This window comes from Mauremys reevesii, unplaced genomic scaffold (assembly GCF_016161935.1).
Source record: "Mauremys reevesii isolate NIE-2019 unplaced genomic scaffold, ASM1616193v1 Contig7, whole genome shotgun sequence".
Lineage (NCBI taxonomy): Eukaryota > Metazoa > Chordata > Testudines > Geoemydidae > Mauremys > Mauremys reevesii.
Genome location: NW_024100884.1, coordinates 1086931 through 1103854, shown reverse-complemented (window position 1 = coordinate 1103854; position 16924 = coordinate 1086931). Strand labels below are relative to the sequence as shown.

Genomic DNA, 16924 nt, shown 5'->3' with positions numbered 1-16924 from the left:
GCTGAAGAACAAAATGGAGGGGTCTCCCAGGCATTTAAATAGACTCTCTCTTGTGGGTGGAGACCCCTCCTTACCCTGTGTAGAATCTAGTCACAAAATGGAGATTTGGAATCACATGACAAGTCACCTGCCTATGCATGACTCAGGTCTTAGGCGGCAGCCATTACCCACATGCTACCTTGAATGTCCTCAGGTAGACTTCTTATGTGGATTGGAGTCTTCCAAACTCTTATGTCTGTTAAATGCTTCCTGATTCAGCACATTCCTTTCTCAAGGAGTGACCAAATGTTCTAACTAAGGCTACTTAGAAATCAAGCAATTATGCAGCCGATGTTCATAACTTTGAACACACAAATGTTGCCTGCATACAACTAGGATGAACATAACCAGTAGATCATAACCTTTACAGAGATATGTTACATGGCATATGTAGCAAAACTCTGTTCCAGTTATATCATACATACATTTATAAGCACCCCCATTAAGCCTTACGGGGTACACTGTCACAGTAGGCAATATGAAGCATGTGCACATAAGCTAGAACACCACTAAATGAGAGGCAGCGTTAGCCAGTGGATAGCGCAGTGGACTGAGAGTCAAGGGACAGGGGTTCTATTCCTGCCTTTACCACTGAGCTGTGCATGAACTTGAGCAAGTCTCTGTGCCTCTGTTTCCTCTCTCACCCTTTGTCCATCTTGCCTGTTTAGACTGTAAACTCTTCAGGGCACAGGCTGTCTCCTGTGATGTGTGTGCAGTGCCCAACACACCAGGGCCCCAGACCATAGGCACCGACTCCGTGGTTGCTCTGGGGCTGGAGCACACATGGAAAAAAATTGGTGGGTGCTCTGCACACACCAGCAGCTCCCCACCCTGCCCCCCCACCCCAGCTCACCTGCTCTCCACCTCTGCCTCCTCCCCTGAGCCTACCATGTCCCGTTTCTCCCCCTAGCTCCGAGCGCTTGTGCCGTGAAACAGCTGTTTCACTCAGCAAGTGCTGGGAGGGAGGGTGGAGGAGGAGGAATGCGGCACGCTTGGGGAAGAGGCGGAGCCGGGATTTGGGGAAGGGGTCCAATAGGGGCAGGGATGGGGCAGAGGTGGGGCAGGGACTTTGGGGAAGGGGTTGGAATGAGGGCAGGTCAAGGGCGGGAGGGGGCTTGATCACCCACCGGTGCCAGGAAAAGTTGGTGCTTATGCCCAAGATTGGGGCGTCTAATCGCTGCTGTATGACAGACAATCATAGCCAATAATTCCAAAACACTTGTAATTTGTGTATTTCATCATTTTAATTTTAATGCACTGACAATGTTACATTCTACTTAAAATCCTTCTAGCCACTCACTCCCATCCACAGCACAATAACTATTAACTGTGGGTAACCTGAGCTGCCAATCATGGCCATGACTGGATATTACTTTATAACCACAAGGCATTCCCTTGTGTAATGTACATGTAACCCACCACACTTTGGTTACACAAGCACCCACTGTAATTCCATGTTACTCCAGGAACAGAGAGGGGCATAATAACACATGAGATTAAATATGCACATTTGGACAGTCATGGATGCTCATAGCCTGAATTTCTTCCAGACTGGAGCAAGACACCACAATGGAGTAAAGCTGCTCAAACTAAAACAATCCTTAGGTTCATAAGAGGACAAGCTGAGAGTTAACTGAGACTCCTCATAAATCTAGACGCAATCTTATCATTATATCCAAACGCATTGCAAACAACAACAATGAAATTAGCATCAAACATACAGATTTCTTCACTACCAAATTGTTCACACAGAGGCCCCAAATCCTATGCCTTTAAAACATACATTACTGACATGGCATTAATATCACCATGCTGCCATGAGCTGAACAAACAGCAAGCACCCAGTTCTTCCAGTAGGCTGATATCCTTGTCATTGTGGTTATCTTCTTGCTGCAATGAGTAAAACAGGCCTGTGACTATCAGTGCTCAGGGTGGAGATCTGGTATGGCTGACACTCCCTGAGTCTGGCTAAACTAAGTTAAGATTTTGGCAACTTTTTTTCTTCATACAGTAAACGCTGTTTTATCTGGCACTTCAGCAGCCAGAAAGCTCTGTAAACTGTCATTTCTGATCATCATTGAAATTCCAGTTTATAATCCGCTTGGCGCAGGGCTGGCAGGGGGTTGGAGCACAGGAGGGGTTATGGAGTGTGGGCTCTGGGACGGAATTTGGGTATGGGAAGGGGTGCAGGGCTGGGGGTTGGGGTGCAGGGCTGGGGCACAGGCTCTGGGAGGGAGTTTGGGTGTGGGAGGGAGCTCAGGGCAGGGATTGTGGGACGGGAGGGGATGCAGGGTGCCAGATTTGGTGGCTCCCCCTCGGGTGGCTCCCTGCAAGCAGTGACCCGTCCCAGCTGCTGCTAGGCAGAGGGGTGGCCAGGAGGATCTGCATGCTACCTCCACTCACAGCTCCCATTGGCTTCAGTTCCCTCAGTGAGGGGTGGGGGCAGCGCACAGAGCCACCTGCCATACATCCGTCTAGGAGCAGCCAGGACAGGTCACAACTTGCAGGGAGCTGCCTGAGGTAAGTGCTCCAGGATCCGTCACCCCGCCCCCTTTTCTGCTCCCCAAACCCCTGCCCCAAACCCCCTCCATCCCCCAAACTCCCTTCCAGAGCCTGCGCTCCAACCACCAGCCCCGTACCCTGTCCTGCACCCAAACTCTCTCCCTTAGTTAACTGGCATTTTTCAGTCACTGGTACCCCCCATTGCCCCAACATGCTGGATAAAACAGCTTTTATTGTATTTGGGAGTGGAATTGGCCCCCACCCTTGGAGATGCCCTACTGAGCTTGCTGCAAGGGCTCATGAACTTTTCCCTTTGTTTACCTGCGAGTCCCCAGCTAGCTGGAATCAATGGGATGTTTAAAAGGAACAGAAACAGAAGCATGAAGGGTTACATAGAATTTTCACATCAGGCCTTTTAACTTCAATTCTTGTCTGTGGCTTTTGAGCATTTCCTCTGAGTCTGTCAGACCAAAGCCGTGTGAGTCACACCCCTGCTCGGCGAGCACTCCACAGCCTGTGCAAGAATCCCAGATGGGGAAGGCTCCAGACACTCATAGCTTCTTTGTCTCTCTTTGTAGGTCGTTTTACTTTCTAGGATGGTCTGTGTGAAATTTCCAAACAGCCTAAGGGCCTCTCTGCACACACACTGACCCTGCAATAATGAAATCTGTTTGAATTCACACTTTTGATTAACGTACAAAACTCTTGTTTCAGATTAAGATAGTTTTATTTCAGTTTAGCTCATCAATAATAACCCCCCCCCCAAGTGTGATCTGGTGTGAGAAGTGTGAGTGTTTGTGTTTCTGTTTTGCTGAGAGTATTTCCTGGTTTTCAGTTGTATCAGTTTTCTGCTGTTCACTTATTTATTCTGTAAGCCTACAAGGCACTGCCAAGCGGGGATTTTTTATTTGCGAATTAATTTAACGTTTGTCTACACATACATGGGCACTGGTTCTGATGAACTAGTGCAAAGCTCTGTATGGAGACTCCTAAAAGAGTTTGGAAATGGCTTATATTGCTTTACCTTGAGTCAATTCCTTCCTGATTTAAGAGTGTCCACACAGCGATCTGCACTTGATTAACTAAACCAGTTTAACTAAAGTGGAACAAATTTGTGCATAGAACGGCCTTGACATTAATGTTAATTTTACTGTCTATCAAATATGAATCTGACCAGATTAACTGACCAGCCACAATCACGGACTCACATTTGATTATTAGTTTAACAGGAAATTGCTTTTGATAACAGTGTAATAAAGCTTTTGGCTTTTTACTGGGCACTGTAGGATTATCACAGGTTCATTTATTGCTTCTGTAGGTTTGGGCTCTGATCCTGACATCTCTGTGGAGGGACATCAGGATGGAGGGATCTGGGTGGTATGTCGATCATCCAGATGGTACCCAGAGCCCGAGGCTCAGTGGAGAGATCACCAGGGGAAGATCTTACCATCAACCTCTAAAGCAATAACCCCAGAGGCTGATGACCTGTTTCAAACAGAGATTGCCATTGTTATAACAGAAGAGTCCAACCAGAAAGTGTCCTGCTGTGTCAGGAATCTCCGACTCAACCAGAAGAGAGAGTCAGCAATTTCAATAGCAGGTCAGTGCACGTCCATGCTGCACCTGTATAGATTGTGATACTGCAGACATGGGCGGAGAGTATTTATCATTGTGTCTCCCATTTATTGGCCTGAACCTTCAAGGTGCTGAGCACATCTTGGAAAGTCCTGAACAACCTCGGTTCTCTCTGGATATGTCTACACTGCAGTTAGACACCTGCTGGTGCCCTGTGCCAGCTGGCTTAGGCTAAGAGGTTGTTAAATGACAGTGTAGATGTTCAGGCTCGGGCTGGAGACCAGGCTCTAGGAGCCTGTGAGGGTCCCAGAACTCGGGCTTCAGCCTAAACCCATCTACACTGCCATTAAACAGCCCCTTAGCCTGAGTCCAGCACACCTGAATTAGTTGGCACGGGGCAGCTGTGGGTGTCTAATTGCAATATAGACATAAACTTTGACTCCAGTAGGAGCTGAGGGTGTTTAGCACCTTGCAGGCTGGGACACCATTGGCCACATTTTCATAATAGCTCAGTACTCAGCTGTTATGGGTGGGACCCCCTTAGAAATTATATAAACTGGATTATATTATAAACAAGAAATGTTTACTAACTACAAAAGATGGATTTTAAGAGGTTAAAGAGGTAGCAAACAGAACAAAGCAGATTACTAAGAAAATAAAACAAAGCACACACACTAAGCTAGATTCACTAAAGAAATTGGTTACATATAGCAATTCCTCACTCTCGATAGAGGTCAGTATTAGGTAGATTCCTTCACAGGCCAAATATCTTTCCAGCCTGGGTCAAGCAGTTCTTGTTTCCGGATGTTTTTCAGTGTCTCTTTGGGTGGGGAGGCAGCGGAGAAATGAACGGAAGACCTTGATTGTTTCCATCCCCCACCTTATGTAGGATTTTGATAAGGCAGGAAACCTTTGTTTGATTCCCCCAACTCCCAATGGAAAAGTTCAGCCATCCAAAATGGAAGTTAGTATCAGGTAACCAGATCACCTGACTCTGTAGCATCACAGCATCCATGAGTTAGTGGCACGATGGAGCATCCACAGGAAGGCCAAGCCTTTTCACAGTCCATTGTCCTCACTGATGGGCCATCGGCCCTGTCTGGCTTCTCCATTGTTGTATCTGAAGTGTTAACAGTGGCTGTCACCCAAAGTAGTATAGTTGGAATACAGATACATAGTCAATATTCCTAACTTCAGATACAAAAAAGATGCATGGATACAAATAGGATAATCACATTCACTAAATCACAACCTTTCAAATGATACCTTACTTGCATAAAGTACATCTCAGTTATGTCCTGTTCATATCATAAGCGTATTATCATAAAGAATATGGAGCATAATGTCACACCAGCAACCATTATTCTTCTCAGTAGGGGTGGGGGAATGAATTCCCTTTTGTTCTTGTGGTGTAGTGTGGACTGTGTTTGAATTGCAAGTTGTCACTTTAAGAGACGGGTGTTTGCCAGGTGCTGTTTGCAGAACAGAGGGCTCTGTAAAAAAGCAGATTCCGAGCTTGTCTACAGGAACAGTTAGTTTGTGGCAAGCTGGGGTGTAAATCTGGTGCACACTAACTGTCTGTGTGGCCCCTGCTACATGCACTAACAATTCCATAGTGTGCTTTGATCTGCCCTGCTTTAAAATGGGAACAGATCTACGTACACCAGGGAACTTTCAGCGCACAGCAGCAGGGTGCACACAGCAGGCTAGTGCAAGGTGGATTTACACCCCAGCCTGCTGGGCACTAACTGTTCCTATAGCCAAGCCTACGTAAAGCAAGGTGCCCACTGCCTTAGGGAGCAGCCTCCCCTCTCCGGTTTGAGTTCTTGTGTGTTATGGTTCTGGATTCTAAGAAGTAAAGTCCTGTTTGTGACATGCCCTAGGGTACAGTCTGGACTGTTGAACTGCTGTGTCCCTCTAACTCTCCAGCCCAGGATGCCTGTTACACGGCTTTGCTAGTGAAAAGCAGCCTTTCCAGGCTCTGTTCACACAGCCATTAGCATGTAAAGTCACTCCCAGCAAAGTTACATGAATGCTTTCCCAGCCACTTATGAACTACATAACATACAGGGTAACACTCACAAATTCCCCAGCCTTGTACCCAGAAATGTGCATCCTGTAGTGTCCAGCACATTACTGAACAATCTTTAATAGTCAGTCATTTCATCAAAGGAAATGATTCTGCTGGGGTGTTTGTTAACCTGAGTACAGATTTCCCAAACACTTCAATCAAAACACACTGGTAAAGGTAAAAAAATAAAATAAGTTTATTAACTACAGAATGGTAGATTTTAAGTGATAATAAGTGAAAAGGCATAAAGGTCAGAATTGGTCACAAAAGAAATAAAAAATAAAACCAAAAACTAATTCCTAAACTTTACTAAGCTAAGTAAGATTTGAAAGCAAAAAGGGTTCTCACGCCCCAAAACGTACTGAAGCCCATACTAACTGGAAAGCCTTCCAGCTAGGACCAACTCTTCCCCTGCACCCCCACACCCCCAGTTCAGTGATGCTCCTATTGACTTTCAAGCAATCTTATTGCTATGAGTAGACATGGGGGAAGAGATGTAATGTCAAGATCACCATCTATTATTTTATACTCTTCTCCTCTCCTCGAGGATTACTCCCCACTGGGGTATAGACAAAACAGTCCCGTGTATGTGAGACTTGAAGAGTCTATCAGGAGAACTGTAAATTTCTTGTTCACACCAGCCGTGTATGTAATATTCGAGATGTCACAAGGGATGATATGCAAATCCTTTGTTTACAGTCCCCCGATGACAAATGTTTGCCTCAGCAGTTAATAGCTTTCTAACACCTGTCATCAGTTCTTTGTTGTTTCACAGGAGCTAGTCTGTGGACATTCCCCAGAATTACAATATATTTCACTAACAAACATAGTAAAATCTCGTAGCTCCACATACAATGTTAACGTACTAATTTTAACAGAACAGAACAGTGATGTTCATTGAATTATGAATTTTCAAAATATACCTCACAAAGCATACTTTGTACAAGATATATCATAACCATAGAACCGTGGTGAACATGGGGGTTCAGGGTGTTATATGGGACACAGTGTGTCACAGTGTTACATAAAGCGTGATGCGATGAGTTGTGCCCACTGCCTTAGGGACTCCATTGTGGGGTTCTTGTGGGTTAAGGTTCTGGATTCTAAGGGATACAGTCGAGTTACGCTGCAACCTTCCAGCCAGAATATTTATGTTTGTATCTAACCTCTCTGTGTGTGCTGTGAGGATCACAGTTCTCAGTGTGGAGAGGGAGGGAACTCTCCTTTCTTCTCACTGAGAACTGCTGGGTGCTCTGTATTTATGAAAATTTAGCCAATTAAGTCATTTTTCCTGATTAGCACAAGAGAGCCCTGGAGATGGTCTGAGCATTGCTACTTAGATTATATCTGAAAATACCACATCAGTATAAAAGCTCCACTCTGGGCCCGGTACTTCAGTTCAGACTCTGGCAAAACTCCAATCATCTTAAATGAGAATTTTGCCCTAGTCATAACTGAGGATCAGGTCGTAACTTGTGCTTAATTGCACAGAAGGCAGTAATCATAGAGCTCCACAGCCAGCATCGGCCATGAATGTACATTGTGTTTTTTTATTTCACAGTCACACAGTGGGACAGATCCTATCTTCCTTGCATAACCAGGTTGATGAGAGTTTTGGCAGTGCTAACACTAAAGGATCAGGCCCAAAATATGCAGAAACAAACTTTTAGCTAAAAGCATCTTAATTTTTAGAAAAAAAAGGTTCATTTTTTCTGTGTTATTATCTACTAAATAACTTTGTTAATACAGAATGAGTAGTTCATAACTATAATAACAATGTTGCATATGTTAATCACTATTCACCTGAGATCTCATAGTGCTGCACTGCTGATAAGCTTATGGTATACCCGGTATCACATGATTGTTGTGTTCCCAGCATACCCACAGAGAGTGAGAACCAAAACAAATACTCTTCCTGGAAGGGTGCAATGTAACACTGCTTTATTTCCAAGAATCCAGAACTCTAACACACAACAGCCAAATGCAGAGAGAGACAAAGCAGGCTGCTCCCTGAGGCAGGGAGGCAGAACACAGCCCACTTGGCTCTGTGCAGAGTGACTGCAGAGGCCCCACACTGCATGCTCCTTACAGAGCCCCCTAGTCTGCAAGCACCAGAAATCCCCTCAGGATTCAGGGGGACAATTTGTGATTTTTACACAGTTTTTAATACATCACACTAACCACATAGCAAGGATCCTGTCGTCAGCATCGCCCCAGGGCCTAGGGAAGAGGAATCTGGAAGAATTTTTAATCTGACTTTCCAGGCTCAAGTTTTGTTTGTATTAAAATCCTGCAATAAGATATTTTGGGCCAGAGTCTCTCATGTGGCCGAGCCCCTCTGAGCACAGGGGAGCTGGGGGTGTCAGGAATCTGGTCACAACTCTCTGATTCTCAGGGCCAGTCTGCACTGGCTGCAGCTTGAGGATCAGTTAGAGCAGCCTAGGGAATACCTGAATTAATGCCAGTGGGGGATTGATGTAACACAGCAGTGCTCCACCCTGTCTCTACCCCCTCCCTACCTCCAGCACGCCCCCTTACCATGATAAGTAAGAAGAATGAAGCCTGGACTTTCATTGACTTAATAATAAAGCACAAAGGAATCACCTCTCACAGTGTATTTCCCTGTTAGATTCTTTTAACTAATCACAGTGTCACCACTGTCACAGTGTCCTGCCTTCATTCTGCGCGTGTTTGCTTCCAAGTCAATGGCACTTTCTCTTGCAGAGCCATTTTTCCCCAGGGTCAATCAATCGAAAGTGGCTCTCTGGGTGATCCTGTCTCTCCTGGCTGTTCTCATGGCCCTGGCCGCTTACTGCTTCTGGAGGCGACACAGAGCAACAGGTGAAGTAACGAGTGGTGGGGGGGATTTGAAGTTGGGGTGAAAGAGAAAAATGAAAAACAAAAGTAAAGATACAGGGATTAAGGAGCTTTGATTCCATGTTCAGAAGAGTTTCAGGCAATGGGATTCAGGGGGAGGGTGAATGATGACTTTATATTTGAGTTGAGAAGGGTCAAATGGCTTCACCCCTTCAATGCTCACTAAAGGATCCCCATCGAATGGGATTCTGAACTATTCCACAGGATCAACACTGCTTACATTGAAACACCCGTGTGGGGCTCAGTGAGCTGGGCTTGGACCACTGACATTTGTTACTTGGCAAGAAAAAACTAACGGACAGTAAGAGAGAGGGGATTTCTTCGGCTCCAGTTCTGCCCCATTCCCCCGTCTGTGCATGCCCCTTCCCCTCCCCAACTAGATGAGTAGGAGCTGTGAATGGGAAAGTAGTGATAATGGAGAGGTTACCTCCTCTACAGTGTGGTCACGTGCCAGTGCCCAGAGAGAGCTCTCCCTGTACTCTAGGAAAACCACTCCACGAGGGGTGTAGCTCCCGGTGTGGGGAGCCTGTCTACACTGGCAAGTTACTGCGCTGAAACTTGCTGCACTCAGCCTGAGGGTGGATCTGCACTGCACACTTCTGTCAGTAGAACTACATCCCTCACTCGGGGGTGTGGGAAATCCTTGCCCGTGAGCAACTCAGTGATCCCAACCTAGCTCTCAGGGAGGTGAAGTACCTACCCCAATGGGAGAGGCTCTCCTGTCGGCATAGGTAGCGTCGCCACTACGCGCTCCAGTGGCACATCTGCACTGGTGCAGCTGCAGTGCTGCAGGTGTAGACAAGCCCTGAGATCCTGCTACAGGGACAGGGCAATAAACCCTCTATTGTAGTACAAGTGCTCAGCTGTAGGTTTTCCTCTGATCACAAGGGGCAGAAATTGGCCTTCAGTGATCTGGCCATTTCTAGCAATGTTGGGTTTTCAAAGCTGCCTAAGGATCTGAATACTCAATTTTTGTTTAAATTAATGGGCACCAAGTGTGCAAACCCCAAGGCAGCTGTGAAAGTCCCAGGCAGGGTTTTCTCGCCTGAAGTGCTGTGTGGGAATTTACAAGTATCTGAAGAATTGGGAAGGGGAAATGTCTGTTACAATGATTTCCCAGTGAGGATGGAAGCAGGCAATTCAGAGAAGCAGAGAGGAGCTGTGTTGTACCTGTAGAACGGTCACCTGTAAACCTTCTGCCTGTTGGAACTGGCAGCAACAAGGGCCGGGTTCAATATCTAGGGGTTTCTGTACATCAGTGCAACACAGAAGCAACTTGAGCACCCACCCAGTAACCTGGGACAATTATATACCACCCTCTGGCAGTACTTTCCCTCTTGCAAGCACAAAGTCTCAGTGTAGAAAGAAACTTGTAATAAAGGAGGGAAATAATCTGGCATTAATTTGGGAAAACACCACAAACAGGGTTCATAAACATAAACAATGAGCCAAAGGTGGTGGAATCTCCTTCTTTAGAGGTTTTTAAGGTCAGGCTTGACAAAGCCCTGGCTTGGATGATTTAATTGGGGATTGGGCCTGCTTTGAGCAGGGGATTGGACTAGATGAGCTCCTGAGGTCCCTTCCAACCCTGAGATTCTATGATTCTATCATTTATTTCCAAGCACTAAAAAAATCAGAAAAATTAACTGTCACTGTCATGTTCCCGGGGCCTTTCAGAAAATTCTCTACACCAGTTGCACTGGTGAGCTGTGGCTAGGATGCTCTAATAACACAAACACACTCAGGACTTGCACAGCTGGTCTGAGACGCTGCTCACACTGGGCATAAGATGGTCTTGCTCAGGCTGTGCTCACCAGTGACTGTCAGACATGATGCTACCTCCATTTCCTGCAGTGTTGGTACCCCAGGGTTGATGCACCAAGTAGATGAGCTCCAAGTAGGAAAGAGCCGATCTTAGAGGCGATGCCTGTAGGGCCCATCCACACACCCCTTCATAGTTCATGCTGAACCAAGCATGCAGCCCATCCTCCACTCCATTCTTAGTTGGGGCACCCCATCTGCCCAGGCCCTAGAAGGAGCTGGTCCCAGATATCACTAGGATCAGGGAATGGGCATGGCCCTAGTGAGACATGGCCAGGAGTTGACCTATGATGGAGCCAATCAGACCCTGTCTCGTATCCATCTCAGGTCAATGCCAATGTCACTCACTTCCCTCCTTCATCCCCACAGTCAGGAGCTGGGGAGAGCTGGGGCTTTTCAGGGGATGGGCACAGAGGGGAGCAGACAGAGAACTGGATAAAAAAAAGAGACCTTCTCTCCTCTTACCCACAACAGCGAGATCAGACAGGAGTGATGGGTCCCAGGGAGCAGGGATGGCTCCTGGGGGAGACACTTAGAGCAGCTCCTAGAGGTGATGGTCAGTGTGGAAGGAAAGTGAGGGATGGTCAGTGCAGGGATGTTGAGACAGATCTGTCTGTGTGTCCTGTTTGTCAGTCTGTCTGCCTCACTTCCATAGTTACAGCACAATTATGTTAATAGCAGTAACTGCACCTTAAACATGATGGTGAAATCTCACCTCTTGCCCTTTTCTCTCTCTAGAGATTCTGCGATCTGAGATGGAGAGTGAGAAAGGTCAGTGTTTGGATCCCATCACACTAGCTGGCAGTAGAGTTATCCCCATAAATAAAATAGGGTGAAATCTCACCATTATTAATTAACTATTGGAATAATTTCCCAAGGGCTGTGGTGGATTCTCCAGCACTAGCAGTTTGTAAATCAAGATGGATGTTTTTCTAAAAACGATCTTCTGTAGGAATTGTTGTGGGGAAGCCCACAGGTTTGTGTTATACAGGGATCAGACTAGGTGATCATAATGATCTGTATCTATTGGGTTTCTGGGAAACTGGGCGGGAGGAAGCCCGCCCAATGCTAAAGGATTCCCCCCCCCCCAGCCTAAGGGGAGGATCTACAGGACCTCAGAAACCCACTAATTTTGGGGGACAACTAATAAAAGAACAGGGACAGGAGTGCAATAAAACATAATGATCTGTATCTATTGGGTTTCTGGGAAAACGGGGCGGGCAAAGCCCGCCCCATGCTAACGGACCCCCCCCCCCACAGCCTAAGGGGAGGTACCACAGGGCCGCAGAAACCCACTAATTTTGGGGGACAACTAATAAAAGAACAGGGACAGGAGTGTGGTCAAACATAATGATCTGTATCTATTGGGTTATCCGGGAGAGGGGGCAGGCGGAAGCCCGCCCCATGCGAACGGATCCCCCCCCAGCCTAAGGGGAGGATCCACAGGGCCACGGAAACCCACTAAGTGCGGGGGACAACTAATAAAAGAACAGGGACAGGAGTGTGGTCAAACATAATGATCTGTACTATTGGGTTATCCGGGAGAGGGGGCGGGCGGAAGCCCGCCCCATGCTAACGGATCCCCCCCCCCAGCCTAAGGGGAGGATCCACAGGGCCGCAGAAACCCACTAATTTTGGGGGACAACTAATAAAAGAACAGGGACAGGAGTGTGGTCAAACATAATGATCTGTATCTATTGGGTTATCCGGGAGAGGGGGCGGGCGGAAGCCCGCCCCATGCAAACGGATCCCCCCCCAGCCTAAGGGGAGGATCCACAGGGCCACGGAAACCCACTAAGTGCGGGGGACAACTAATAAAAGAACAGGGACAGGAGTGTGGTCAAACATAATGATCTGTACTATTGGGTTATCCGGGAGAGGGGGCGGGCGGAAGCCCGCCCCATGCTAACGGATCCCCCCCACCAGCCTAAGGGGAGGATCCACAGGGCCACGGAAACCCACTAAGTGCGGGGGACAACTAATAAAAGAACAGGGACAGGAGTGAGGTCAAACATAATGATCTGTACTATTGGGTTATCCGGGAGAGGGGGCGGGCGGAAGCCCGCCCCATGCTAACGGATCCCCCCCCAGCCTAAGGGGAGGATCCACAGGGCCACGGAAACCCACTAAGTGCGGGGGACAACTAATAAAAGAACAGGGACAGGAGTGAGGTCAAACATAATGATCTGTACTATTGGGTTATCCGGGAGAGGGGGCGGGCAGAAGCCCGCCCCATGCTAACGGATCCCCCCCCAGCCGAAGGGGCGGATCCACAGGGCCACGGAAACCCACTAAGTGCGGGGGGCAACTAATAAAAGAACAGGGACAGGAGTGAGGTCAAACATAATGATCTGTACTATTGGGTAATCCGGGAGAGGGGGCGGGCGGAAGCCCGCCCCATGCTAACGGATCCCCCCCCCAGCCTAAGGGGAGGATCCACAGGGCCACGGAAACCCACTAAGTGCGGGGGACAACTAATAAAAGAACAGGGACAGGAGTGAGGTCAAACATAATGATCTGTAGCAGGATGGTCCCCTGCTCCTGCCCTTCGGGGCTTAAAACAGCCCAGGAGAGGGCTGTATCTGGGGCTGATTGGGAGAAAGCAGGCCCAGCTGTGGCCAGGTCCCAATCAGGCCCAGCTGGCCCCTATAAGAGGCAGTGAGCCAGGAAACCCATCATTCTTCCTCTGCCTGTAGAGGGAAAAGGGCCTGGCTGCAGGGTGCCTGTAAAGATACTAGAGTGGAGCAGGGCTGGGGAAAGCCAGAGGAGCTGGGGAGATCCTGCCTGGAAAGCCCCAGGCTGTGGCCTAGCATTAGGCCAAGAGGTACTGGGGGTTTCAGGGGGCAGCCCGGGGTAGACAAAGGCAGCAGGTCCAAACCCCTTTGCCTATGATGAGCGGCTGATACTGCAGTCTGCCCCAGGGAATGGGGGCTAGATGGAGACTGGGCAGTAGCCAATACTGAGGTAAAGTGGGGATAGTGAGGTGGGGGTTCCCCTGGGAGGGGTAGACCCAGTTAAAGGGGCACTGGGGTCCTGGGAGGGACACGGGGGCCAGCATCTTGAAGGCAGATCACTGGCGTGTAGAGGGTGCTCTGGGCTGGAAACAGAGCTAATTCCCGGAAGTCACCAGCAGGAGGCACTGCAGGGGTGAGTCCGGCCTGTCTACATGGTCCCTCCTGGCCTTGGAATCTATGAATTGATGCATCACCTCTCACCCTGTTCTCTCTCTAGAGACCCTGCTGTCTGAACGGGAACAAGAAAAAGGTCAGTGTCTGGGCAAGTTACAATATTAACTCTATCCCCATAAACACGACAGGGGGAAATCTCACCTCTTCCTTTTTTCTCCCTTTAGAGGCTCTGCAATCTGAGATGAAGAGGCAGAAAGGTCAGTGTCTGGGACCAATGGGATGCGTTGAAGATTTCATGTGAAGTCAGTCATGTCAGCTTAGTTGAGCCAACTCAACTCAATTGAAAGCCACATTTACTGCCAGTGGAGTCACAGTTTAACATCTTTAGCTCAATTTTTAGCAAGTGGAATTAGAGCCTGTTTGAGAGACAGGGAATGTCTCCATCTCAACGCCAGAGCCCCAAGCAGTGAGCTCAGGGCTGCTTGCGCTGACACAAAGAGGCTCTGAAGGGTGAATGGCCCATTTGTCCTAATAAACCCCATGGGAATTACAGAAATGGCACCTTGAGCCCAGGGCCCTGCATACACCAGCCCAGCTCGGTCAGTCTCATTGCTGGAGACTGTGGGTACGTGTATAGTGCAAAAACCCACCTGTGGCTGCAAGTCTCATTGCCTGGGTCAACTGCCCGGGGCTTGTGCTGCAAGGGCTAAATCTGGGAGTGTAACCGTTCTCACTCGGGCTGGAGCCCAGGCTCTGAGACGCTTTCCCCCATCGCTGGGTTTCAGAACACAGGTGACAGCCCAAGCAGTAACTTCTACACTGCTATTTTCAGCCCTGGAGTGTGAGCGCTGCAAGCCCGAGTCACTTGCCCCAAGCTCAGACCCACTGATACAAGGTTTTTTGCAATGTAGATGAACCCAGAGAGACTTGTCCAGTGTTTGACAGGATCCCTCACCTGTGAACCCCCTGTGTTCTGACCCTTCCATGCCCATGTAATATGGTGGGGGGGGGGGAGGGATTTTACCCTCAGTGACCATGCACACCCACAACCTCAGCCCCACCCTGCAGTGATTCCATACAATAACTATACAGGTCTTATCAGTGCAGAGCAGTGTGTGTGGTTCTACATTAAATGAAACTGATTTTTAAAGGCACACAATGTTTTTCAGTTTTCCCCTCATGATCTTACTACAGGGCAGAGTTAAGGTTGTTTAGGTGCCTTAGAATCATAGAATATTAGGGTTGGAAGGGACCTCAGGAGGCCATTGAGTCCAACCCCCTACTCAAAGCAGGACCAATCCCCAGATTTTTACCTTAGTTCCCCAAGTGCCCCCCCTAAGGATTAAACTCACAATCCTGGGTTTAGCAGGCTAATGCTCAAACCACTGAGCTATCCCTCCCCCCTTAGCTGATTTCTAGACCATAGATTTCTTTTATAATTTAACCATAATTTGTATTTCCTGGGTGTATAACACTTGGTTTGGGAATAATTAAAAGATTCCTCCTGTAATGTATTTTACCCTTAAGTTATGTAAGCAGAGTCAGGATGAACTGTATCCTGACATCTGATGGAGAATTATGGGGAGTGTGGAAAAGAATTTCAGGTATTTGCATTTGCACACCCACCCTGCCTAGCATAGCCAACGGCATCCTGGGATGGTTACTTTGACAGCTGTGGGATCCCCAATTTCTTTGTTATTGGGGCAGGAGGAGTAAAGTGTTGTCACCCTGATTATGTGAATGAGGAACTATGAAACTGCTTTATGACAGAGTTTCACCATCACTTAAGTAGCACTTGCTAGACAAGGGACATGGATGCCAAAACCTAGTGAATTGAGAGAGGTTAGGGATGGGTATGTGTATTTGATGGTATGGGTACCCTTTTGAGAGTCTGGCATACCAATTGCACTTCTTTCCCCCTGTCCACTCTCCCTCTCCACTGTTGAATAGCAGAGCTAATTTTGAGTCTATTAGGAATCTTGAAGTTGTTGAGCTGAATTCACTTTGGACCAATGGTGCAACAGCACTGGGGCTCCCCTACTACAAGCTGAAATCACTAAGAGCTGAGATCACTGAGTGTTGTGTTAACTAGTGGGGGAGCTTGAAGATATATTGCTAAGTGGCTGGCAGAGCAGTTTGTAGGATGGTTGGAGTAGCCTAGTGGAGCTGAGCTGTTTGTGGGAACAGCTGGAGTAGTTCATAGGATGGCTGGTGGAGCGGAGCAGGGTGTGGAAGGGTTTGAGCAGCCCATAGAACAGTGAGAGGAACAGAGCTGTTCGTGGTGAAGGCTGCAGCAGATCTCCATGGAGAGGCAGGGCAGTTGGCCTCGGCCCACATAAGGTGCCCCTTTATACCCTGTGCTGCCCCCCCCCATTTCCAATCAGGCTGCGCGGGGGGGGGGGGGGGAGTTAAAACTTTTGAACTCTGGGGTGATTTAGACTTAAGACCCTGAGGGGGGAAAAGGACATTGCCAAACATACTTAGAGGTGGGGTTTTTTGCTGATGGTTTGTGTTATAAGCCTGTTTGTGGTGTTTCTCCAATGTAATGCCGCATTGTTTCCCCCCCTTATTAAAAGGATTTTGCTATACTCAGACTCCATGCTTGCAAGTGGGGAAGTGAGGCGCCCGGGGGGGGGTGATATGTAATTGTCCCAGGTCACTGGGTGGGGGCTTGAGCCGGTTTTGCATTGTGTTATTGAAACGGAACCCCTGGATACTGAACCCAGCCCTTGTTGCTGCCAACTCAGAGGGGCAGAAGGGTTACAGTTACAAGTATGTCCCCTCAGCCTTAACTCCACATTAATGTAGTTCTTATCTGGGAATTGCATTGTGCATTATGGCCTGGACCTACAAAGAAACCCCGGACATAAGCCTCTCAATCCCAGTTTTAGGCACCATAGTCCACAAAACC

At 48.0% G+C, this 16924-nt stretch overlaps 1 protein-coding gene across 1 annotated transcript in view; it reads left to right on the top strand.

The window, feature by feature from the left end:
• LOC120394626 (butyrophilin subfamily 1 member A1-like) overlaps window positions 1–16924 on the top strand; it is a 51093-nt gene that overhangs the window by 12256 nt on the left and 21913 nt on the right. Inside the window, exons 4-6 of the mRNA XM_039518863.1 lie at window positions 3860–4141; window positions 11624–11656; window positions 14117–14149. Of these exons, the coding sequence (XP_039374797.1) occupies window positions 3860–4141; window positions 11624–11656; window positions 14117–14149 (348 nt within the window). The remainder of the gene's footprint in view (window positions 1–3859; window positions 4142–11623; window positions 11657–14116; window positions 14150–16924) is intronic.